The 26,472-nt window shown below is 36.4% G+C and overlaps 1 protein-coding gene across 1 annotated transcript; it reads right to left on the reverse strand.

The window, feature by feature from the left end:
- On the reverse strand, positions 1-26,355 carry NUP58 (nucleoporin 58). The gene is made up of 16 exons (XM_063305757.1): positions 26,016-26,355; positions 23,519-23,655; positions 22,173-22,208; positions 21,389-21,538; positions 19,893-20,027; positions 19,277-19,387; positions 18,403-18,427; positions 17,955-18,020; positions 17,459-17,633; positions 15,852-15,931; positions 15,268-15,386; positions 13,575-13,657; positions 11,927-12,128; positions 6,610-6,708; positions 3,502-3,597; positions 1-2,148 (listed from the first exon to the last, which is right to left on the reverse strand). The coding sequence occupies exons 1-16, from the start codon at positions 26,129-26,131 to the stop codon at positions 1,979-1,981; spliced, it is 1,800 nt and encodes a 599-aa protein (XP_063161827.1). The 5' UTR covers positions 26,132-26,355; the 3' UTR covers positions 1-1,978.
- Positions 26,356-26,472: the final 117 nt, after the last annotated feature.

Genomic DNA, 26,472 nt, shown 5'->3' on the forward strand with positions numbered 1-26,472 from the left:
TGAATTACATACCTCCTTCAAACAATTTTATTATTTGTAGAACAAAAAGTTGCACACACAAAGACAGCAACACAGTTAAAAAAATAGCTTCACAAATTATTACAGTAAAGAATTCAGTGGTTTTACATTTTAATTTTGTAAAAAGCAATAACATACATACATCAGGTCTACTCAACTTTAACTGAAGCCCAACACAACAGAAATTTAAAACAAAATTCATTTTAAGCCCTCCTTAATTCTGCAGAAATTAAAAGCTTCTGCCTTCCACAATGGGGGAAAAAAAACCCCTTCAAACTTTGGTGCTATTCACATCCAATATGAAAAGCCCTGTGCTAAGTAGGCTCTGAATCTATCACATTCAGGACTCACATTTGCCAGACAACTTGCTATTGCATGACATAAAACATTCAGAACTTACAAAAATAGTACTGAACTGAAAGCAGCCAACTTCAAAACCAGAATATATACATTTACACCTGTTTGTTTTTGAAAGGTGCCTCAATCAAACTGTGAACATTTGCTTGTATTATATACAAAATATTCTCCGTGTAAAAAGGTTCGCCAAAATTCTGTACACACATGCTGCAGAGATTTACAATCTGACCCTTAAAAAAAAGGCCCTAGCATAAACCCTGTGGAACTAAATGGGGTCAGCGCCAGCAACACAATTCAAGGGCTGGGACCCATCATTTAAGGCAATAAATATTCCTGTTGCTTCTCTTTAAACATTCACTTAGTTGGGAATACAGCTCAACATGCAATGACACTATAAACTCAACTTCAGAGTAAGACTTGTTCTGCTGAAATTGTCTGAAACAAATTATTAATAAGCAAGTATCTTTCATCTATGATTTGTGAGCTAGCAAGAAACCTGATGTCTTCTTAGGACAGGTAAGTAACTCCAGATTAGAGACTATATGCATTTGTTTGGAATGGTGTGATTAAGGTCAGTTGGTCTTCCTCATGATGGTAGAAAAAGCCCCCAGCATAAATTGAGGAAATCTGCTTTAAAACAGCCATGGCCTATGTAATCTCTACTCACATGAACTGTACAATATGGGAAAAGCAAATTTGATTTGCAGGATATTTTCTGCAGCTTCACTGCCCTGATAAATTGTCGCAGTGTCATGCTATGATTCTCTGCTCATGTTAAACTGAGTGCATGCATGAGCGGCTCACATATGCTCTTCGTCTAAACTGAGGCCACTCCAAAATTCTCAAAAACCCTTCTGAAGCCTTGCTCTCTAAAGACACATTGCAATGGTTCAGAAACAAGCCCATATAGAATGCTTGCAGTGAACACCTAATTCAGTTAATGCTTTGAATGGAAAGAAAAGTGAAATGAAAAAAGGGAACCCAAACAGGCTACAATATCTTACATGCAGTAGATATTACAACTGCTCTTGCATATGTTGACAGTATTTAAGGACATGATCGAACACCCCAAACTCACACTTAGAAATATCCCACATGGTTTGAAATGCATTATATATATTCATATACACGAGTATTCATTTGTACTGTATATATTTACATACATATACACAAAACCACCCTGATGTTTTTAAAAGGCCATATCACAAAACAGAAGATAAGAATTTAAGATTCTGAATATTAGAATATACTTTCTCTTTACAAAGAAACCAAATATGCATAACTCTGTATGGTGTAAAGCATATTGACAAAAATATTCTGTTACTAACATTACATTAAATAGATGGTTTTATAGGTTTCCTTAATAATGAGGTACATATCTAGAAGACAAAGAAGCTCTGATTCACAAAAAATAGATAGCTGTTTGTAACAATTACAGTTTTTAGCCCAGAATGGGAAGAAGTAGCAAAATGTTATAAATCTCCAAGGACACAGAGCACCTACTATATCAGCTTAAAAAAATATATTTTTTTCAGGATGAACTAAATGAATGCATTGTCCTTTTTTCACCTGACCCTAACCTACCCCTGTCCTTTTTCCATATTTATCTTTTTCCCCTTTTGTTTCCAGCTGGGGGTTTCTTCAGCTGGAGAAGTTGTCCTCCTGTACCAAAACTTGCAGAGGCTGGGTTGGACACCCCAAATGTCAGGCCAGCAGATGCTGTGATGCCAGGATTGCTGAAGTTAAACCCAGATGTGCTCGAATTGCCAAAGCCTTGTAAAGGAGGGGAAAACATTTTGATGTGAAAAGGTGTGACCACTCTAAGGACAAAGGACTTTCAGGTTTTTTAGGTGTGAAGTGTAATCTGTATGATGTGGCCAGTATTATAGTGAGGCTGAAAGACGCTAACAACGTGTCTATTCAGACTTACTGTGGGCAGAACGTAAGTTTATGAGGTTTGAATTTTTAATTTAAAGAGCACTTGTTGAACTTTTCAAATTAACTTTAACCTTTAGAGTAAAAACAAAGTAACCCTCAGAAGCCTGTCAATCTTATCACAAGGTAAAATAATGTAAGGCGTCAATCTTTGCCTACCTGACGGCTGCCATATACTGTAGGCTGGAATCACATCTCCCATAATTCCTAGTGAGCATGACTCGATCAGAAACTCTGGGAATTGCAATCCTAACACACCTGGAGAGTACTAGGTTGTGGAAAGTTACTAAGTTTATGTGGGCGGGATATGCTTGGACAATGATTTGGAAAAATTGGTTCAAACACTGAGCAAGCACAGCACCTCTCCCCCATTCGGTAAAGCTGCCGAACTTTTTTTACCCTTTTGTGCAAACCTGAAAAAAGGCACGGTTGTTTTAAGAGTCACATTAACATTAATGATGGAAATTAAACCCAATATTCTGAGAACATTCCTTAAAGTTAGCCCATGCACACGCCTGAAAAAAGTCAGACTATGTTAATGAACAGCAGAAAACTTGTGTGGGATCCAAACGCTTCTTTTGAATCATTTTCAAAGTGTGCACAGCCAGAATAGGTATTGTTATAGCTATACTGGATATATTTAAAAACCTTTTCAGAAAATCAAGGAGTGCTATAGTTTACTCAAGGACAAATTGGAAAAGTACAAGTACAAGGAAAAGAGACATTGCTACTTAGGTGTATAATGGGAAAGCCCACTAAGATTATTTTTTTCCTTTTAAGCAGAGGAGTACAAGGTCAAATGTTCTAAGACCAAAACATCCCTTTTGCAGGAACATTCTATTCTGAGATTGGAACACATCAACATCTAGAGGAGCATCTGAACATTTCTGGTATATTTGGGGGCTAAAACGTTTCACTCTCAAAACATTTCACAGGCCCCTATTTGTAAGAGGTTGATCCTCATACCATACCAAAGGATGTGATTCCAATTTTCCTTCTTTTCAAAAGAACTTTGCCCTAAAGTTCTCCTGGACATGGGGGTGCTTCTGTTGATCTTGACTACTGGGCCTATGCATGTCTTTTCGCAAGTTACTAATATGATTCTAAATTCCTACACAGAAAATTTCTGTGACCAAAGTATTTTATACTGAAAATTTAAATGCCCCACAAAACATTCAGAACAGAACAAACCTGCGCTAAGGCTTCCTGAAGGTTTATTTGTAGCTCCAAATCCAAACGATGGTGCACCCGGACCACTGCTTCCAAAACCAGCACTACCTGCAAATCCTAGTGAAGACAGTAGTGAAGACAGGGAACACAAGTTAAGATACACACACAGGCTGAATTGTTTTTAACCATAATGAGTAGTTAAGTGAAGTTTACCACACAATACTTTAATCACCAAAGCTCCAAAATCTAACTAAAGCGAAACATCAACATCCCTTTGATACTCTGCACTTGTTTATATCAACAGCCCACTGGTTCTCTGCATATACTCTGGAAATCTGACCACCAAGCAATGTTAGTTTGTATTAATTACTCATACTGTAATTTTAGTTCTTACAACTAGACCTCACACTTCATGCTTCCTTTTTTATGAATACAAAAATTTCTTTAAATGTTCCCATATAAGGCAGGTATTACAATTAGCAGCCATCAGTTTGCAATTAAAAAAAAATGACACAAGCCTACTCATGGAGCCATTTTGTCATCTCTTCTTGTTATAGATGACCTATTTTATTCCTTCTGCCTTGGCCCAACCACAGGTTACAAAACCAATAGATAAAATTAAATGCCCGTGTCTGATGAGCCTGAGAGCTATAAAACATACTAGAGCAATGAATTTTTATTAGGGGAAATATCTCTGGTAGGTATGTAGAATAAAAGTTGTATTTTGGAAATAAGTAACTCCTTTACATAGAAAATCATATTTAACTCAGTGAATATGGCAGAGGCAGAAATCCACTCATACTCAGATTATTTATTATCTCAGAAACTTCACAGTGGATCCAGATTTAGTCCAATTTGCTAATCAGATCCCATTTGTTTCAACGTCTCTTCTTATGTACAACTAAGGAGGAAATCTATGTTTGTACAAGTCCATTTCAGCCCACATTGCTACATATGCTTCAGAGTACACTTTCGCTTACTTCAAGCAGGGCAGGACTTATGGCAGAATTTCTGCTGACATTGGACCCGACCTCAAGTATTATAGGTTTTTTGTTTTCCCAGTATATAATAAAAAGATCTGCTGAAAGTTGTATGTTATTCAGTTGCTCGGAAAAAATTTTTATCAGCTATGCCCAGGAAATCTTAAGAGCATCAGTGACTAGCCTTATTATTGTGAATTGCTTTTCTTACCAATCTCAGGTTAAACTTGGATATTTTAGACAGATGTATGAACTAGTTGTGCCTCCTAGTTAAATCCCAAACTATTCATGTAATAATTGAAGATTGTAAGAACCAGAATTCTTTCATATGTTATAGATATGTAGACAATTGGCTTGGAAAGTAAAATTTTACTTCAGTTATAGCACAATCCAAAAAGCTTAATTTCTTTACCAACTCCTGTCATCTCAGCAGTCATACTACTTCTAAGTACATTGCATCATCAGCCCTCTTATGGCCCCTAAAGATGAATACAAAGACCCAGTCCTTTCCTCCAGCATCGTTGGAAAGATTTGTTATAATAAATAGATGGAGCTTTCTGCTATCAACTGCCGTTGTTTATAATGCCAAATACTGTATCTGGAAAAAAAGCTTCAGGCAGGTTCCATAATTCATTATATTCCTCTACACTGATGCGACAGCTTGCAGAACAATTGGAATGCTAAGAAAAGTTTGGCTTCCTGCTTAATTTCTGTTAACTAAATGGAAAAGTGAATGGAAGTTTTAGGAGGACACATCTGCCATTTGCTTTTTGGTTGAAGAAACTAGTCCTCTGAAGGGAAAATTGTGATTGCAACATAATAAAAATGACAAGATGAGGATTTGTGAAGTCTGAAAGGCTTTAATATTTTAACATTTCTTGGATTTCCATATTTGCTATTAGTAAATTAACTCCTACACTTGATGGTTAAGGTGCTGGGCTAGAAACCAGGAGACTGAGAGTTCTAGTGCCGCCTTAGGCGTGAAAGCCAGCTGGGTGACCTTGGGCCAGTCACTCTCTCTCAGCCCAACTCACCTCACAAGGTTGTTGTTGTGGACAAAACAGGAAGAGGAAGGAATATTAGGTATGTTCACCACCTTGAGTTATTTATAAAGATAATAAAGGCAGGATAAAAATAAAATAAAATTAAAAAATAATGTAATATCTCTATGCCATTGTGAGGTGGCGTTATGCACCATTTTTTCAATTTGTTCTGGTTTGTTCAGTATTTTCTATACCAATAAAACTAGCTGAATATGACTTAAACAGCTGTGCATACAAGACTTAAAGAGATAGGTAAGACTGTTGCTTTTCTCAGGAGAAACAGGTACATGGCACTGCTGTGGTACAGTAATGTAAAGAATATCCCCAAAGTTATATTACTTGAAAAGAAAATCTCCACGCTTGTCTACAATCTTCAGAAAATTAACAACTTTCTCAAAGTGGGGTTAATTAGAACTTCTGGATCTGTGTATTAATAGAGGATTAGTGGTGGTTGCACCAACCACTTCCCATAAAAACATACCACCAAAGAGAAAGAAAGTTGTACAATAATATATTAACACTGTATTTGGGGGATTTTTTAAAATCAAAAATTAAAGTGCAGTTTAGATGCATCTTGTTCCATAAAATCAAGGCACTTATCAAACTATAAATGTATTTAATACAACACAAAGAACATACAATTCAATAGCATTTTAGGAAATAATCTTTGATTCCCAAAATGCTATTTAAGGGGAAAAGAAGTTTAGAAGCCTAAATGAATTCCCGGGGAAAAAAAAGGTGACCACTTACTACCAAAAAGATTTCCAACAGAGATCATAATGGAGTAATCAGTAAGAACATATAACAAAGGTAACAATGCAAATAAAGCATCATGTTTGTGAACTATAAAAAGGTCAGGAGGCACTAAGGTTATGATCTTCCCATCTCTAGAAGTGCTTACAACTGCACTGGGCTTTCTGATGTGACCTGGGCATGGAGCGTAATCAAGGGTTGGTGGATATTTCAGATCCATTAACAAAGAATCCAATGGTGTGGACTTATACATGTAAAGATTAATAATACCAGTGAAGTGTGCTACTAATTCAATTCAGGAAGTGCTGCGAGTAATTAAGTGAAACATTAGAAAAAAAGTTAAAGAAGGGTACCTCCAAGGCTTGAAGAGCCTAAGCCACTTGACTGCAAGCCAGTGCCAATACCTGAACCGAATGGCGTTCCAAAACTAATTCCCAGAGTCGGCTGTGGCCCTAGTATAAAGAAAATGAAAACAAAGCTTGCCTTACTGTTTCACAATAGAGATCCATGATGTAAACCCTTTCATTAAAACTAAATCACAGCTTAACAAATGCTTTTTAGAGCACCCAAGCTTTCTTGAGAATTCTGCCTCAAAGTATCTTAGTGTCTTCAATGGCTAAATTTTTAGATTTGGAATGCAGTACAAGATGAAACTATTGGCTAACCTGTATGTTATGCCAAAACATGAGACGATGGTTTTATGGACAACTCAGCATGTCATTTTAAATTAAACTGTCAGCTCCTTGATGGGAGTATATGTGAGCAGCGCTTCTTTTAAAAGCAAGGTTTATATTAACACAAATAAAATCATCATGTTACCAATGTCTGGTATTAAAATACTCAGCTGAGTATTTTATCCAGTTTTTTTTAAAAAACAAACGATACAAGTGGATAAAAGACAACACAGTAATTTTATTTTATTGAATTTATTTTTCATTTTTGAGCAAGTCAATTACACAGTAACATGACAATTCAAGCTGGTTCACACAAAAATGATAATTACTGAGTTGTTAGAACTTTGCTACATTTACAACAATTTTTGCCTGTTTATTTAAACATTTACAGAAAAGGCACAATTGTGTACCTTGCCCAATACATTCAAAAAAATTTCAGATTCAGAAGATTGGAGACAGTGGTTTCCCTACATAAGCAAACTGTCAAAATAGGCTTTATATTATATCATTATTAAAATGTCTAGCATCAATCCAGGGCAGGAGGTGGTAAATCTCCTTACTAGCCCCTAGTTATAAACAATGTAAAACAAGAGTTCTGGATTTTTTTCTAATAATTTATACAAGCTACTTGATAGTATTCACAGTACAATGTTTAAGCACAGTAATTAGTGCATTAATTAAACTTGATGGATTTGTCAAGTTCAAATACTGTGCCTGCCTTTTTATATCTGCTTATTCCATCATGCTGAAGGCCAACAGCAAAATCTAGAAAATGCTGTTCTAAGAGAATACAGAACAGCACACGCTAGACTCCCTTCCAATAATGAATGTCCTGTTGATACTTATAAATCCAATGGTGCAATCATCAAAGTGGAAGGATGAATCAATGTGGTAGTGTGTTTACCAGCAAGTGTTTTACCTAAAACACTCCAGGATTTTTAGATTTCCAATTTTTCCTGAATATTTATACTCTCTATTTAAAATACCCCCCCCAAATTCTACCTCATTATTGCATTATAGTACATTCATCTACCATGATTGCAATTTAAAATAACATTAAGAAAATACTGGCGACAATTGTAGACTTTGATGTACAGGTCAGACAATATGCATGGTCCCTTTCTGGTCTCATAAAGTTATAAATACTTGAACTTCAAGTTCTCACAACCATTACCTAAAGAAATAATCATATATCAAGCAAAAGGCACTTTTTAAAAAAATCCTTTGCAAGGAACGTCTCATTCTAGATGACCCAATGCAAAAAAGAGGTTGTTATATTCATGGTAGCATAAGTTAAAGGGCAACTAGCCTTGTGAACTTGCAACTATACTTAACACTTAGTTCGGCAAGCTGAGGTTTTATTTGTATTTAAAATAAACTTTATACACATTATCTGAAGACTTTGGGGTAATCAAACTTGGTTTCTATTTTAAATTAGTGAGAATAAGAAAAAAAAACATTGATTTCAAGGAATTAGTTGATTCTAACATTTTAAAAGAAGTGTTGCATTTAAAGAGGAAACTAGATGTAAACAAATTAATATATTTTAGTAACCAGAAGCTCTTTAAAAAGTTTCCAGTCTGAAGTCAGTTAAGTTCTAAAAACAAAATGCATCCAGTGTTCTACTTTTAAAAGAAGTGTATCAGTTTTCCATCTCAGGAGGAGACACCATCGGTGGAAGACCTTGAGAAAATATAATACTACAGTCCTCCAAGCCAAACTTGCATCTGAGTATGCTTTTCCGATTTTTAATGTAGTTCAAGAGACTTATATTTAAGTTTCAGAAGTATATTATTTCATAATTCAAACTGACAAAACTTTTCAACTCAAGAGCAATCTTGAATTGGCACAATTCTGTATCAGAAAACCAAATAACCTCATTTAAAAGTTAGTTATTGATACATAATTTAAATAATGCTAGAGAGTATCCATGCCAAAACAAAGTAAACATTGTCACCTTTGGATAACATGTTATGAATCATTTATAATATAAATTATTTGCTGCAAGCTATATAAAATCTCTCTCTCTAAAGAGCAGTTTAAGGTTAATAAATAAAACTTGCTACTACCATAGCAATTTTATATGTGCTTGTTCAGTATTAAGTATCACTATTTTCAATGGGACTTCCTTTAATAATTGATGTTTGGAATCACAGCCTAAGAGCCCTGACAGAGTACATATTCTGTACCAGGCTTGCCAGATACCATTGTCCAAAATGTTTGATAGCAAATATAAAGGTGCAAGCACATATTCTTCAAGTCCAGCCAAGCATCTGACTAATATACTTCTTGGTAAAGTCAATTTATCTTAATTTAATCACAATACTGTAGTAAGACCTTGGATTTTAACCAAAATTTGTTCAAACGCAAGGTCCAATTTAGTATTCATGCTGAACAGGCATTCATTCCAAGAAATGTTTTAAACTGTACCCTTGGCAAGATAAAATCATGAAGTAAAGCTTTCAGTGCTGGAAGGTGTTAAGAGTACACAACCAGAGGGAAGCAACCTTTGGCCCTTGAGACTTGCTGAACTACAACTTCCAAGATTCCTCTGACTAGGACTGCCCGAAGTTGCAGTTCAGTAACATTTGGAGGGCGACAATTTCCCCAACCCTGAGGTAAGATAGCCGTTCTTTAATTCCTCAAGATGGAGAAACACACTTATGTCTAGCTACCTACACTAAACCATCTTTGCCTGAAAAGTCTTTGATGGTAGAAAAAAAAAGGAATAAGATTGTAAAAAGGAATCAATCAATTATTAATTTAATTTCTGAATAACCCAAAGCTGGAGCTGGCACTGAGTTTAATTCCAAATACTGCTTTAAAGTAGAGCAAACACAATTTCCTACAGACATTTAACCAGTTCCTAGGCATTGCCTTGTAATTACAAAAATGTTATAGAACTTTAAAAATGCAAGCTGTTTTAACATTTCATATTTGATTAATCAATTTTTTAAATAGCCTTTGTTACATTTCAGAGAAACTTATCTATTCTAGGAAGTCTCTTCAACACCATAAACACAAACATTTTCACATACATCTAATCTCACTAACATCAACTTACCATATACTATTTAAACACAAACTGAAAGCCTACTAAGTATTATGACTTGTTTGCTGTTCTTTGATGTGAGTAAGAAAGCTTAAAGATGGGCTGAGGGTCATAGCACAGCCAGTGCAAAACAATCACTGGTCCATCTGCTGACTGAATGGTTTGATTAGTTCACTATCACCTTTCCAAATTTTGTTGACACATTTATTCACAGTTATCCACAACTAAACAGTATTATACCACATTACTGCAAGCCCAGAATTTGCAATTTTCTATTTTTATAGCCTCATAAATTTGGAACTGATGGCATAAATCAAAACATTAATTTCCTTTAGCACTAAGATAAATACAAAATATTTGATGCAAATAAGTGCCTTTTGGCATGCGCAGGCATCTTCTATGCATAGAACTGTTCTATATTCTGAACAACAGAAGTGTGTGAGAAATTTAAATTAAATCCAACATTTTTTTTATATTGCACAACCACAGCTATAGAATTACATTTTTTCCACAGCAGTAAAAACCTAGTGACACTGCCTACTTCACTCATGAGATGTGCTCAATGAACCTTTCTTGCTAATGCAATTCTTTTAGTCAGCCACCTGGGTTCAGAGGAATTACTTCTCATACCTGGAACCCCTCTGAATCTTCTCCAGAAGATTGGGGAATACTCTGGAGTAGACTTTGGGAGCAAAGTATGAGGGACTATGAGATTAATGATTATTTTACTTCTAGGTAAAGGTACTTAGAATTGTAACAGCAGTTTCTGCAGCATTACTTCAGTAACTTTGGGGGAAAATCTTAACAAAACTACAGTTTTGGTACTTAGAGACTAAGTATTTCCCCCTCTGCATAAAACTGTAAATGCACTGTAAGGTTATCTCATACATCAGCACACTTAGAACAGAAGTTTATAACTGTAACAGATTAAATATGTAGCTACAGTAAAAATAGAAGGATGTATAAATCATGTCACTCTCGCCAAGCTTTATTTGATTCCTCCAGCTGTCAACACCTACTATGTCAATGCTGGAAATACCCTGTAGATCCCATTATTTAACAGCTGTACCTCAGTTAAAGGCTCTCTAGGTAGTAAAGTATGCATGCATATACTACACTACTGTTTGTCAAGTACAGAAAACATACAGTGCAGCTACAGAAGAAAGACCCAAGCATATTCTTAGGTATGTCTGGAAGAGACTACTCCAGTATAAACTAGGTCCCTGTTGAGTTCTGCATCATACTTAGACATTAAAGTACTTCTAGCTTCAAAATGTAACCTGTAAATCCAGAACTCTTAAGCAGTCATTCACTGTCTATTTTTCAAGCACAGACTACATTGGATGGCCAATAGAGTATATTTTAAAGAGGAAATCAACACCTCTCCCCTTAATTTCTATCCATCCTTACTTCCCAGTGCCTGTTATTTCAAAAATAACTTTATTATTTTTTCTATACATTTTTAAACTTAATCATCTTTGAACTTTAGCATCTTCCTGCTGGATGTATAAAAAAACGGCCTTTATGTTCTTCTATCTTTTGAGGCTTATTCCAACAACAAAGTGCTATGTAAAAACAAATTTTAAAAAAACCTGTTATCTTCCATGAGAAAAACCATTCTAAATTAGACTTCTAAACAAATTAGGGAAGTTCATACAATGCATCCTAATTTTTGAGGGATGTTATCCTATGCATATTCAGAGGTGACAGACTCACATTTGAAAGGGTTGAGTAATACAGTAAACAAAACTATTACAAGGAAAATCACAAGATTAAATACTAGATGTGTAATTATTGCTAAGTCTAGCCTGCATTTTCTATTACCAATATTTTGATGTACTGTTATTCACAATTTTTAGAAAACAAAGGAAGACCTTATATAAAACATCATACCAGCTTATTATTGTTGTAACACTAAAAGCTATAACTTGAATGCACTCAGACCTGTAGCAGGCTGTTGCTGCTGTGTAAGTGTTGCAGCCATGGCAATGGCTGCTGCATTTGGTATGTTGCTGAAAGGAGTAGGTCCAGTTGTAACTCGTGGGGCAGTCTGCCATTTCTTCGCTTCTACTCGCCTTGCCTCAAACACATCCACAGCATCCCCTAAAAAGGTTTTTCTGTATCCAAGATATTGGTCTTTGAGCATCTGAACAGAGACAAGAAAACTATTTTACATCGCATCGACCTTACAGAATTCTCCTATTCTGAAAATTATTAAACCCATTACTCTGCTAATTAAAGATGCTGACTAAAATATTAGTTATATTTTATTAAAATTAAATGGTACCATAGCATAAGATTACTATAACTAATAATATGGAATGATACCCTTTTTACAGGCAGGCACTGTACTTATTTAATCATTTTTGGACACATAGGGCCGCAACAGGTGTGGCAATGATATGAAGATGTCCTCATTGGGGCAAAATTTTCAGATTCTTTTTCACTGATTTTTCATTTGTATGTCTTTTCAATAAAATTGTGATAAGGATACCAGAAGTTTAAGACACTTATTGCACTGATTATTTTACTCCCAAATTGTGGAAAATCATACTCCCTTTACTTAATATTTGTTGCCAAATTTCTGTAGCTTGTTATTGGGGCTGTAGATCGCTAATGCAACCCCTAGGCTCCATACTTCAGTTTAAAACAGTAATGTTACTCATAAACTTTCGTTTGTTCAACTCCTTTTAAAAAAGCTTGGGGTTTTTTTTTTGCTCATGTTATATGTCAATTAAGATACTTTTAATTAACTACAATTAAGATACCTTAAGACATGCATTATGCATTGCACTGCTGTTTACCGTTCTGATGCCAACGTTTACCCTGTTTTGATTTTCTGTGGTCTATGGGGTCTTTTATTTGATGATTTCCTATTTAGTTTGTGGTTTAATTGTACTGTATTTTCCTCCATATTTTATTATTGCTCTTGTAATGCTCAGCGTGGATACTTCAATTAGTACACGGGCAAAGCATATTGTTGCGTATCTATGAAATGTAAAATATTACCAGAAACAAAACTCGACCTGATTCAGTCTTTTCCTAATTGAGTGTACAGTGACTCCAACCCTATTGATCTGATCTTAATGAGGGCTAATTATACATATTCACTCTGCTTCAAGGATGAGCCTACTCAAACTTCTCATATAGTCTGGTTAAAACAATGAATCAATTATTATCAGACAGATTTGAAGAACAAGCTTGTTATACATTAGCAAGCAGATAGAGAACATCTGCCCACCATTCTCTGTGGAAGCTTTATTAATCTGTCTAATTCTAACCCTAAACACATGCACGCATACATACACAGAACCATGAAAAGATTAACTAAATTTCATATACTTAGTTTAAAAGCACCTCAAGGAATTTAGCAGCACCCTATTCCTTGTTAAAAGAAAAAGAGGTATACGTGAAGCAAAATGTATTACTATAGGCTCAGTTGGGACCCATGATGATACTATCATTTTGTTATTCCGTAAGAAATCAAAAACACAACTCCAAAAGCTAAAATGGAAATCATTCAAGAACACAAGATATTCATAATGCTATACATTTTATACAACATATGAATACAACTGGAAACAGATTTTACCTTCACATTTTCATGTATTGATTGAAGTTGTGCAGCTAGAGCTACAAATGTTTGATAAATTTTCTGCATAGCCATGGATAAATCTGTGAGATACGAAAATTTGACAAATAAGGGCTTAAAAAAATAAAGACAAAATCGTAATTCTTACTGCTGTCAACTGAACTAACATACTCTTTACTAATTGTCATGACATTCAGAATCATAGATTTGTAGTGATGGAAGGGACCACAAGGATCATTTAGTCCCAACCCTCCGCAATGTGCAGAAAAGTCATTTAAACCACCCATGAGAGGTGGCTGTCCAGGCTCTTCTTAAAAACCTCCAGAGAAAACCCGCAACCTACACAGATAGGCTGCTCCACTGTTACAGATTTCACTGTCAGGAATTTTTCCTTCTATATAAATGAAATCTAGATGGCTGAAACTTATACTGATTCTATCTGTTCCTAGCTTCTGGGGCCAAGGAAAATGGTTCATGACCATCTTCCCCACAGTTTCTCTGGATGTACCTGAAAACAGCTATCGTGCTTCTTCAGACTAATCTTCCCAAGTCCTTTTTGCCTGTCAAGTCCCTGTATCATTTTCGTTGCCCTCCCTGAACCCTCTCCAACGTGTCAATATTATTCTGTAAATGAGGTACCAGAACTGTACACAGCATTCCACATGTCGCCTCACCACTGCTGCATAGAAAGGAACAATGTCTTCACAGGTTTTTGAGACAATGCTTCTTTTAATGCAGCCCAGAACTGCATCAGCCCTTCTAGCATACTGACTCATGTTCTGTTTGTTATCAGTGACTTCACCCAAACTGTTCTCAGATATAATCTCATTCTGCTATCCTTGGCAATGGCCAGACAATTGTGTGTCATCCACAAATGTGGAAAACAGCCTATCAATCCCATCAGCCAGGTCACTTCTAAAACTGTTGACTGTTCCCTATGGGAGCCCCTTCGTTACTGCTCTCCAATGCCAGATATTGCAATTAATGCTGACTTTCTGAGTGTAGTTAGCCAGCCAGTTGTTGACCCACATTACTGAATTATCATCCAAGCCACACTTTTACAGCTCGTCATTGAGAATGTCCTGTGGAACTTCATCAAAATCTTTCCTATGGGATTACCAAATTATGCAGGGGAGAGAAGAACCCCAGCTTTTTGCTTAGGAAAGATAAAATGCTTAGGCATGATTTTTCTAATAAGAATTTTTTTTCTTGCTGATGTAATGTTTATATGAGTATGCTATGAGGATTAAATATCTTATAAAGGTAAATACTGAAATGTTGTGAGCAGACTTCAATTATGCCATGCTGGCTTGCTCATTTCTAAGGCTTTCCCTTAATGCTGAGCTTTGCCTTGGGTGATCTGGAAAATCTTTCCAAAAAAAAAAAAAAATGCTAGGGATCTGTGGAGGAACATGTGTGTGAAAAGACTGAAATAACAGATGGGAAGCTTTTGCACAACTCCTTTGATTTAAAATCACAGGCAATCTATCTTCTACTCATACTATTGTTTCATCCTTTAAATGGCTTATGATTATGTCTACTCCCATAATTTAGCAACAAACCAATGACAGTAATGCCAAGTTAACTGTCCTAAGCATCATTATCTGTACAGGGATTGTTGTTTGCTTACCAAATGCTAAGGTTTCTGCATAAAGTAACTAACAGAAAAAGACATGAAAACCTGTATTTTTACCTTGTGGAGTTATGTGCGAATTGTTTGCCTGGGTAGCGAGATGATTTTCCAGTTCTTCAATCTGCTGTCTGTACTGCTGCAGTTGTACTTCAAACTGTTCAATCAAGATCCTGAAGTAGCTAGATCAATATATTTCAGTACATTTAGGTGATGGATGGGATTAAGTATCACTCTAAAGAAAAGTATAACTATTTTGAAGATCAAGACTACTACAACTGAGTTTGCTTTGTTTTTCCTCTCATATTTTATTTGTAACATATCAAATAAAATGACCTATCCAACAAGGCACTGAGAACCTTGTTTGTTATTTGTCTTACATAAGTCATTCTTAGCACTCAGAGAAGAACATGATGAAAACACGTTTTTTTAAAAAAGCTATTTAAAATTATATGACACTAATCACTTCCAAGCACCAGGTAAGGTTATTCCTAATGCATACAATTCCTGTTAAGAATCCACGGAAACACTCAAACTAAAGGGATTGTATTTCTTGCATAGTGAGTATAAAGGGAAATGGCTCCCTAATGCAAGAACAATGTTTTTGGCACATCTCTAGAAAGTACATGTTTTAATCTTCTACTTACTCTGCTGGCGCTGTATTTTCATGCTGAAGGCCAGGAGGTGTCTTCTGTGTCCTTAATGCTATCTCAGCATTTTTAAGTTCCTGCAGAAGGAAAAAGGGGAAAATCAGAACTTATAGGTCCAAGGAGTAAAATTTCCATATAAAATAAATGCTTTAGTAAACTATTTATTCCTGATAATTCAGTGAATATTCTCAACAGTGTATTTTTCCATTATTAAAATAATTGAGACCAATGGAAAGAAAGTCAAGTAAAAGCCAAGGTATTATTTGCACATTAATAAGTAGAACTCCAGGTACCAGCTATATTGCATCATCTCCCCAAAAAGATAATTAACAAAAAAAATTGTATCCATTTTAACAGCCTCGGACAACAAATGTAGAACTAAATCACTAGAAAAGATTAAACCCCAGGCACTGCTTTTCCACCCCCAACAGTTTGTTACAGCATTATTCATTTTGCTGTGACCATTCCACCCACCTGCATTAATTTACCCCAATCACTACAAAGGCCGGAATGAGGACAATTTATTATTGATTATGTGCTATCAAAGTTGTTGGCTCTTAACAACCTCACAGATAGACTTTCTCCACAATCACTCCCTAACCTGGATCTTCATCCCAATGTTCAGACATTGCTGCTGTAATCGAGTCCATCCACACTGCTTGTTGTTTTCTTCCATTTCCCTCTGCCTTTCTCACATTCATGGACTCCTCAAGGGAGGTTGCCCTTTGAATAATATTTCCAAAATGTGATAATCTTAGCCCGGTCATTTGTTTCTTGAGTGAGAACTCTGAATCAATTTGTTTCTTTTCCTGACTATTCATGGTATTCTCAAGAGTCTTTTCCAACACTAATGTTCAAAAGCATCAATACGCTTTCTATTCTGTTTCTTCCAATTTCAACTGTCACTTCTATATATTGGAAAACCATTGCCTGCGTGATTCTCATCTTTGTAAATATAGGCATACCATGGGATCTGAATATCTTTTCTAAGGCCTTCACTGCTGTCCTTTTAGTTTTGACTGCTGGTTCCTTTATTGTTAATAGTTGACTCTGAAAGGCAGAAGCTATCTACCACTTCAGTATCATCACTGCCAATTCTAAGGCAAACTGCAGTATCTACTGTCATTAGTTTTGTCATCTTTTTATTTAATCATAGACCCATTATATATAAAGACCAAATTAATGACAACAGGTACCAAAATCAGCCTTAGAATTGACTATGAAGATAATGAAGATAAGGACAAATAGATATATAAACAAGTATCAGGAACATACTGATCAATGCTAAACTCCATATATCAACATTATTATACTCACATAGTACATGAGAATACTAGCACCCAGGGAAAAGGTTAGAAGTACAGAACTCTACAGATGAGTTCAAGGAGTAAAAAGATTAAGAACGACTGCCAGCTACCAAATGATCAGTTTCCTAGGAACAACATTCTAAAATAAAATTAGAGTAATTCAGTACTGAGATAAATGTCTCAACAGAATAAACACAAAGCAGAGCTATCATACAAGCCAGCCCACATTTTCCAAAAAATTAGGCACACTGTTAATTTTATTAAATTTAAATTAGGATAAATGAGTCTCTTTTATACCTGAGCAGTCTCCACTTTCAGTTTATCAATATTAAGAGTGTTCCTCTGTAATCCACTGGCAGCCACTGATAACAATTGCTTCAAAGCCTTTATATCCTCTTGCACTTTAAGCATTGCTTTGGAAGACATTCGACTGATTTCTTCCTGAACCTGTTTTTGTTCTTTTACAAACTTTCTAGGTGAGAAAAGAGGGGGGAAAAAAGAATCAGAAAAAGGAAACTCCATTCCAAAATAATCACCTAAATGAGTGGTTAAGACTAGAGGTAGCAATGGCAACAGTAGCTCTACGGCATATAAGGAAATGTATACAGACTTTTTACAGTTATCATTCAATAATTTAAAAATGCAAATAAAACTGATTATTAAAATGAATTTTAAAGGAATTGATATAGTCCTTTAAAATATATATACAGAGTATATAAATGTATATACTGTATATAAAATGTATATACAGTATACAGTTATCAAGAATTGCAAGGATCAAGAAATTACTTACTGGAGATTTTCTACATCTTGGCAGATTACTGGAGGTAGATTTTCATCTTTCAGTGCTTTGCTATCCCTGCCAACAGATGTGTTTTATTATCAGCAAATTAGTGCCACACTAGTACAAGAATGTTTTATTTAATACTGTAGATACAAACTTTAAAAACTAAGTTTGTCTGTTTTTAATCTCTTCTTTTTCTGGATTTTATCATTTAAATTTAAGGATTGTTTAGTTCAATTTTTCATTTTGGCATTTTGCTTATATTTTATATTCTTCTTAAATAAAGATTGAAAAAAGGAAAAAATTATTGAGATGAAGAACTTCATTATTCAGCTCTCAATTCCATATGAATCACATACATTAAATATCATAATCTTAAATAGGAAAATTAGGCATAAATCTTTTTGTAGGCGTGCAAGTCAGTTATTTCTGTAGTTATAATATTTGATTTACTTACTCTGGTCTTGTTCCTGCTTTGTCACCTAGAAACAAAATTACAAGTTAGAAGGCACTTCTTAGATTTATATATGAATTATATATGTCTATTATTAAATAGACATTAACAGTACAATCTTCTGTATTTTCTCTAGAAAGGATACTCACAAAACCACTAGTTTAATGAGACATTCAAACACTTCCCAGGCCACTTTCTATCAAACCTCTTGGCAGAACAGAACCAGAGCTAGAGGGGAAACATTCTGCTACAGGCAGGCGGGTGCTACAAAGAATGAGATCTCTATGCTGGCCGGGGACTCCTCGGGAGAAACAGCGGCAGGAGCAACCTGCAAACTCCTGCCAGCTTCCCCACTGACTTTGCTTATAATTGCAAATGGCGATTATATGACCGTGGGATGCTGCAACCATCATAACTGCGAGCCGGCTGCCAAGCGTCCAAATTGCAATCACATTACTGTGGGGACGATGCGACAGCCACAACTTGGAGGACTGGTGGTAAGTCTCCCTAGTTCAGTGCTGTTGTAACTTCAAATGATCACTGAATGAGTGGTCGCTAAGCAAGGACTACCTGTATGCACAATTTTTTAATGGATCTTCACATGTAAAACTGGGCTTCATCTGGTGAAGGGGAAAATGCTGTAACAAGCTCTGAAGCTGACAGTACTAAACAACTCTTGGGCAGCAGGGAACTTAAGTATTTATATCATCAAATGTAGTGTTAACTGTTAAACGTACCAAAATACATTTTACAAAATAATTTCTGTAAGAATTATTCCACTTATCTCTTTGGACCTATTGGAAAAAGCCACAAAGTATTCCTCGCTTGGTAGGTTCAAATACCTATATACAAAATGTGTATTAAAAAAAGAACATACTTTTTTTATCTGAAGAGCTACTGAAGTCTATGCCACCAAGACCTTCATTAACTGTGGTAGCAGGTGCTGCAGCTGCCCCAAGGGTCAAACCAAAAGCATTCTGTCCAAGCCCTGCAAATAATACAGAAATGCTTGGGTAAGAACAGATTTGGGATTTTTTGAAGTAGGATGTATTATCCATGAAAACTGAAAGAACGTTCTTCTAATGTTATTAGCAAGAACTCTGAAACTATAAACAGATTGGGGGAAACAGGAATCTGTGATTAAAATTTGTCCTTGCCACCAAGCCTGCTCTCCCACCATCAGCAAGGATACAAAGGTCTTCTGAAGACACAATATTTCAGAGATTGCATACAGTACGACATAGAACTGAAACAGCCTTCCAAATCAAAGCTGAAGCTTGTCCATGTTGTGTTGAGTTTGAAATTATTTCTAATTTCAAAAAGGAATATAACAAGCTGCAGCTATAACTACAAATCAAAATGTTGCTTTTAAATTGAATTACTACTTATTTCAGACTGAAAGGATTAGCAGGACCGATAATCCTCTAAATTATTAAATCTATGAATAAGATCCACATTCTGAACACATTTTAAATGATAAATATGAACATCACCTGTTGTAGCTGTGCTTGCATTTGGGAACAATGTTCCTCCTAAACCAGCCAAGGCTCCCCCCAAAGAAAGTCCTGTGGATACAGTTGTGGTTGGGGCAGTGGTGCCTCCCAAGTTTAATGTAAAGCCAGAAGATCCTGAATTTTAAGCAGAGAATGCAATTCAGATCCTGAATTTTAAGCAAAGGATACATCTTGATTTTTTTCCCCAGCAACCATATCAGTGCACACTGATACTATTTTAATGTTATAAAGACCACAGCAGTAACATCCATTTTGGTGTTATTTACTTTTTTTTATTTAGACCAAATATTGTTATGTATTCATTGAAACTTGGAGACTATTCTAGAACCCTCACATATAGCTGAAGCCATTCAGTGATAACCTTGTATACATAAAATTTTATCAATTCCTTCATAATGTTCAAATCTCCAAGTGCAAGAATTCCAATAACTGCAGAATTTTTTTTTAAAAAGGCACTTGGATCTGGAACCATGGTCTGGATCCAATCTGAATCACTACTGAAATCAAGTGGTTTTAAGTGAGTCATTATTTACTCTTTTTAAGTACAAAGAACTTGAAGCACTATTAGACAAATACCGTGACATTATTGACCAAAATTCTCTAAGCACAGCAAGCGGACTCAAATTCTACACCCTTGTTTTTAATTACTTAAAGGGATCTTTAAGGCAGAGTTTTCTGTGCCTGTTAGGAGTCACAGAAGCTTCTTTTTGCTTAGGTAAAGGTAAAGGTTTCCCTTGACATTAAGTCCAGTCATGTCCGACTCTAGGGGGGGGTGCTCATCTCCGTTTCAAAGCCGAAGGGCCGGCGTTTGTCTGTAGACACTTCCGTGGTCATGTGGCCAGCATGACAGTCACAGAACGCCATTACCTGACCGCCAAAGCGGTACCTATTAATCTACTCACATTTGCATGTTTTCGAACTGCTAGGTTGGCAGGAGCTGGGACTAGCAACGGGAGCTCACCCTGTCATGCAGATTCGAACCGCCGGCCTTCCGATCGGCAAGCTCAGCAGCTCAGCGGTTTAACCTGCAGCGCCACCGCATCCCTAACATCCCTAATCTTTTCGCTTAGCTAGTTATTAATACTGAAAGTAGGCATTAAGAGCATTTAACCAACCTCAAGTGATCTTGAAAAAAATAAAGTGTCAGACTAGATTAGTATCTACCCAACCAAGAAATCCCAGGACTATGGGCTAAACTGGACAATTAAAAAATATCTCAGAAGGTGGCAGTGGCAAACCATTTTTCCACTGTTTTGCACAGAAAATGACATGGATGTGTCAATGGAGTTTCCAGGGGTATCCCTCCAACAAACATTTTAATCTGATAACCATTAGGATCCCTATCATCAGATTGTGATAGAATCCTTTTATATTATGCCTAAAGTATAACTAGTTTTTGGAACAATGATACCTAGAAAATTTAGGCAAATGGAGAATGAGAAGATAACTTGAAGACAGAACTATTGCAAGCTTACCCACTGCTGGAGCAGATGTAAGGGTAGAAGATAATGGGAGGCCAGAAGAAGTAGAAGTGATAGGTAAAGCAAATGGTGTTGCTGATCCAGCAGGTTTATTGAAACCTAAACTAAGACCCGTAGTAGAGGAAGAAGTCGAAACAGGTGTTCCTATTAAAAACAATTATGTTTCATTTATTTACACACACACACTTTTATCTGGTTTCTCTTCTCAGGGTTACACATGGGGATACCCCCAACACACATAATTTTATCTTCACAACAGCCATGCATGGCACACTGTGATAAGTCCTCCAGGTTTCAGTCCAATACTCATTCCATTACACTGCTATGGCTCTCAGCATCTACTCATGTTCCTTTAAACTGAGGAAAAATGAGTAAAGACATATTTATTCAGAAAATATTTAACAATTCCCATTTAAGAACGCCAATCACTAACCATAAAGAAAATGTAATGTGAAATATAAATGGTTCAAGATACTCTTTGCTTCATAGACAATAACCAGAACCTCACATAAGGCCAGAGCAGTTATAATTATAAAAATAAAAACCATTACAACAGTTATCTTGATGGGGGGTTATAGTTTTTCACTCTAGTACATGTCTACTTTGCCATGATGTCTACTAATACTTTACAAGAGGAAATAACTGAACTGTAATCATAATAGAAGTTTACCAATCACTCCTAAGCCTCACATCATTGAAATCCAATGTTTTTCTTTGGGGAATTTCCAGCTGTCGCTTCTCAAGGAAAAGGGAATGCTAGTGATTATATAATATTTACCTAATGTTAATCCTGCAGCAATAGTTGTAGCTGTTCCTGTATAGGAATACAAAATAAATAAACATAAACCATATTTGTAGATTGAAGAGCAAACATGGAAATGTACAAAATTCAAAATCTTTAGCATAGGAGCAGGTAATTTGGTACACTCCAGGTATTCTGGACAACAGTTCCCATAATCTCTAACTACTGACCATGCTCTCCAAGACTGATTGGAATCTGCCTCCAAAACAACCAGAGGGCAGCAGCTGCCTTCTACTAGCTGGAGTGTTACTTGAACAAGAATACATAATGATCTATGTTGGGAGTAAATATTCAAATTCAGACCCAAGTGGAAGATAATATTGTTTAATTGCATTACACAATATATTTAGCCTTTAAACACTAAATTAAGGAATAGAGAGCCACATATACAACTGTATTGTTTCAGCCAAACTCTTTCCACACCATTTAGCTATAATCTCACATCAAGAAAGCAGCTCAATATAATCTTGGTGATGAAGCTCTTTAGGTTGGAAAGAAGGTGACTGAGAGGTGAACGTAACCAAGGTGTATAAAGTCATACATGGGATGGAAAAAGTGGAAAGGGAGAAATTTTTCTCCTTCCTTTCCCTCAAAATAGTAGGACTAGGGGCCATCTAATGAAGCTGACTAAAAGGAGACTAAAAAGGAAGTCATTCTTGAAGCAGCACATAATCGACATTTAGAATTCATTATCTCAGGACAATGGCACTAATTTGGATGGCTTTAAAAGTGGGCTGGATAAATTCATAGAGGACATGTATCAAAAGCTATTAATGTTCCAGACTTCATGTAGATTCATGATGCAGGCAGGATGCCTGCAAATACTAGCTGCAGATGAACAATAGTGTACCCCCATCTGCTGCTTGCCAGAACCATAGAGGAACCTGGCTAACCACTGGGAGAAATAAAGAATGGTGGACTACAGTGGACCTTGGACTAGTCTAGAAAGGTTATTCTTACAATCTACTGCAACAATTCAGTTCAGATAAGGATATTCAAGTCTGAAAATAATACAAAATCTTAAATATACATACTAAATCTTTTGCTAGATTCATCTCTACCAGCAATCAATGTCTGTATACGTATTACTAAAATATATGGATATAAATTTGCTTATATAATGATCACAGCCATTTAATCTGGAGAATAGTCAACTTCAGCATTAGAAGCATAAATAAATGAAATTCATAGTACAAATATCAGAGGTTATCAGTATACAATTCATGTTTTTATCTGCCCATTTTGCCATTAATTTGCTTAGCTCAAGCTAAATCATTTTAACAGGAATAACTATTATTTATTAATATTATAGTATATTTTACCTGTATTAGTCCCTCCTAAGGTAAAACCTGTGGTAGGCTTTGAGCTAAAAAGTCCAGTGCCAAAACCAACAGAAGGAGTAGTTGTAGTTGCGGCCGCTGTTGAGCCCAACGTCCCAAAGTTAAGGCCTCCAGTTGAGCTAAATTACAAAGTAAATAATTAAGCACAACTCACATATGTTCATTTTATTTCTTCACTGCCAGTTTTACAGAATAGCATGCCTTAATTTAAATGCAATCAACTAATATTTATATTTTATGTATATTTTGTTTTTATTGTATCTTACTCTTTTAGCTTTATTGTAAACCACCCAGAGTCCCTGCTTTGGGGGAGATGGGCAGCGGCGAAATTTGATAAATAAATAAATAAAATAATATTTCATCTTTAACCAAGCTTATGTTCATAACAGCTAAGGCTGTTTTTCTTTTTATACTTAAACACCCAATAACATTAACAATATTAATGCTGCTACATTTGTATGTTACTGTCAGTTGTTTAAATTATGATGTGTTGAACATGAGTTTTGTACTAGGCAAAGTAATCATGATTTGTTTGGCTAATTTATTCTACTGAATAGCCAGAAAAAGGGACAGAGCACATAATGAAATGAGATTTCAGTGTTCAGATGTATGGCCACATTTAAAACAAACTACTGTAATTTGTTGCCAGAAAAAATTAACCATCCCCTCTCACCCAAGAATGGGTTCATACATCATTCTAATGCATAAATCAAACACATTATGGTTTAGCATTGTGTGTGAACCCTGCCTTAATAGAAGCTTTTATTAATATGGTGCCCTTCTAACGTGTTTCAAGTGTTATAGAAGACTGATATATGTTATTATTCCGATTCTGAGGGAATAGGAAAATTTAATACTGCTTCTCAAACAAAATCTTTAACCTGCAGGAAGTACTAAGGGATTGCATGTTTTTCTATTCAGTCCGTAAATCTTGATAAGTTACCTTTATTTCTCCACATGCTAGCGTTAATATTTACAGTATTAAGTTAAAACTGAACTTTCTTTCAACTTAAAACCCAAGAAAAGAACCATCCATCATTAAAGTAACAGAGAGAAAGACTGCTATACATCAATAATTTTCTCACTTATCTATTCAACAAAACATATGCCAACACAAGTTCTTGTCATGTTGTTGCTTTATTTTAGCACATCTTTGTTGTTATTGCTATTTTTCAAAATGTACTTTATGGTTATTTTAACTATAGTTTACTGCCGTGGTATATTGTTAGTGAAAAAACACAGAACACCCAAAGTACAATGAATTAACTCATCTACTGTATTCAGCCACAAACAATGAAATTAGGGTCAGGCTTTCTTCACTGTTATGTAATACAGTAATTGGAAAATCAGTTTTTCATCAATTAACTGTTACATAGGCAAAACAATACTGTTCACTCAGAATAAATAGCTATCAGCAGACTTGGGGAAAACAATTGCCAATGTACAAAAATCACTGGAAATAATCTAAAGAGGCATAAAGAAAAATCAGTCAAAATGGCCTAAATACAGTATGAATTAGCATACTCATCATGAAATGCTAGCTGACTGTGAATGTTGTACTGAGAGGGGTCATAGAACAGAGTGCAGCCTTGCCCAGTCTGATGCCCTCCAGACATCTGGAACAACTCCCATCACCTATCATTGATGAACTTGAGGGCAAGCAAATTAGGGAAGGCTGCAATCAACTACTTAATGCTGTGTATGGAGGCAAGTTTTAAATGAACCACACGCCCCCTCAAATTTCATAATGTTATAATATATATAGATTTGTATCACAGTTGCCCTATAATTAGGCTCAAGAAAATGGGGAGAGAGACTTTCAAATGCTACTGACTTCAAATAATTGGAGGAACAGAAAACAGTTGTAAAAAGTATTTTAGTCTTTTTAAAATTTACAACGAGAAAAAACTTGTGCATACCTCCCCATAAAAGATAATAGACTCTTGTTTCTTGCTTACAAAGTCCCCATTGCCTAAAATCTCTTGGAAAAGCCATATAACCGGGCCTTATGTGTACTTCATGTCATGTCATGTCATTTATGTTTTTAATCATTGGTTGTGCTTTTACTGTTTTCATTTTCTTTTAACTGTTAGCTGCCCAGAATCACGCATATTAGATGGGTGGCCATATAAATTCATCAAATAAATAATTTACCCCAAAACAAGTCTCATTAAAAAGTATTCTCAGCAGTACTTCGAAAGCTGCAGGAGATCGGCGATGGCTCCTATCGGGCCTTGTTCGACACTCTCTCCAGCTTGGAAAGGCTGCGATTCCTGTTGCTAATCCTTTTGTTACCAATTTCTAGCTAGGATTCTCCGTTTTTTGAACTGCCAGCGCTTTGGAGGAGCTTTCCCCATCTTTGGGGAAACCCCACGGCCTTCAACAGGCGGTCATAAAATAAAGAGGATTCAGGAGCACGTGCGGCGCCTTGAGGCTTGCTTAGCCCTGAGGGAAGCCTCCCGAATGGTCCCCTACTTACCTCGGGGTGGCACCAAACGAGAAGCCTCCGCCACCGCCGCCTCCCCCGCCGGTGCCCGCAGCAGCCGCGGTAGCCGAAGCCAACGTCCCGGCTCCGAAGGAAAAGCCTGCCGACATGATGGCGGCGGCGGCGGCGGCACGACCTCAGCCGCGGGGTCTCGGGGTTCAGCGGGAGGCGCTTTGCCGAAGGGGGCAGGGCCGGAGGGCTCTCCCCACGGCCGGGGCTCCAGCCCCCGCGCGGCAGGGACGCCGGCAGCCCAGCTCGCCCGCGCAGCAACTTCAAAGAGGACGATCAGGCAGCGCGAGAAGCGCCGTCAAAGGCGCGCGGACAAACGACAGCGCAGAAGGGAACGACGCGCATGCGCGCAGCGATGCTGCTGGGCGGCGGTCTCCGTGCCTCCCCCGGATCAATCCGAAGAAGCCGGTGCGATAGGAAAAGAGAGAGATTCCTGTTCTGT

The sequence above is a fragment of the Candoia aspera genome, chromosome 5, assembly GCF_035149785.1.
Source record: "Candoia aspera isolate rCanAsp1 chromosome 5, rCanAsp1.hap2, whole genome shotgun sequence".
Classification (NCBI taxonomy): Eukaryota; Metazoa; Chordata; class Lepidosauria; order Squamata; family Boidae; genus Candoia; species Candoia aspera.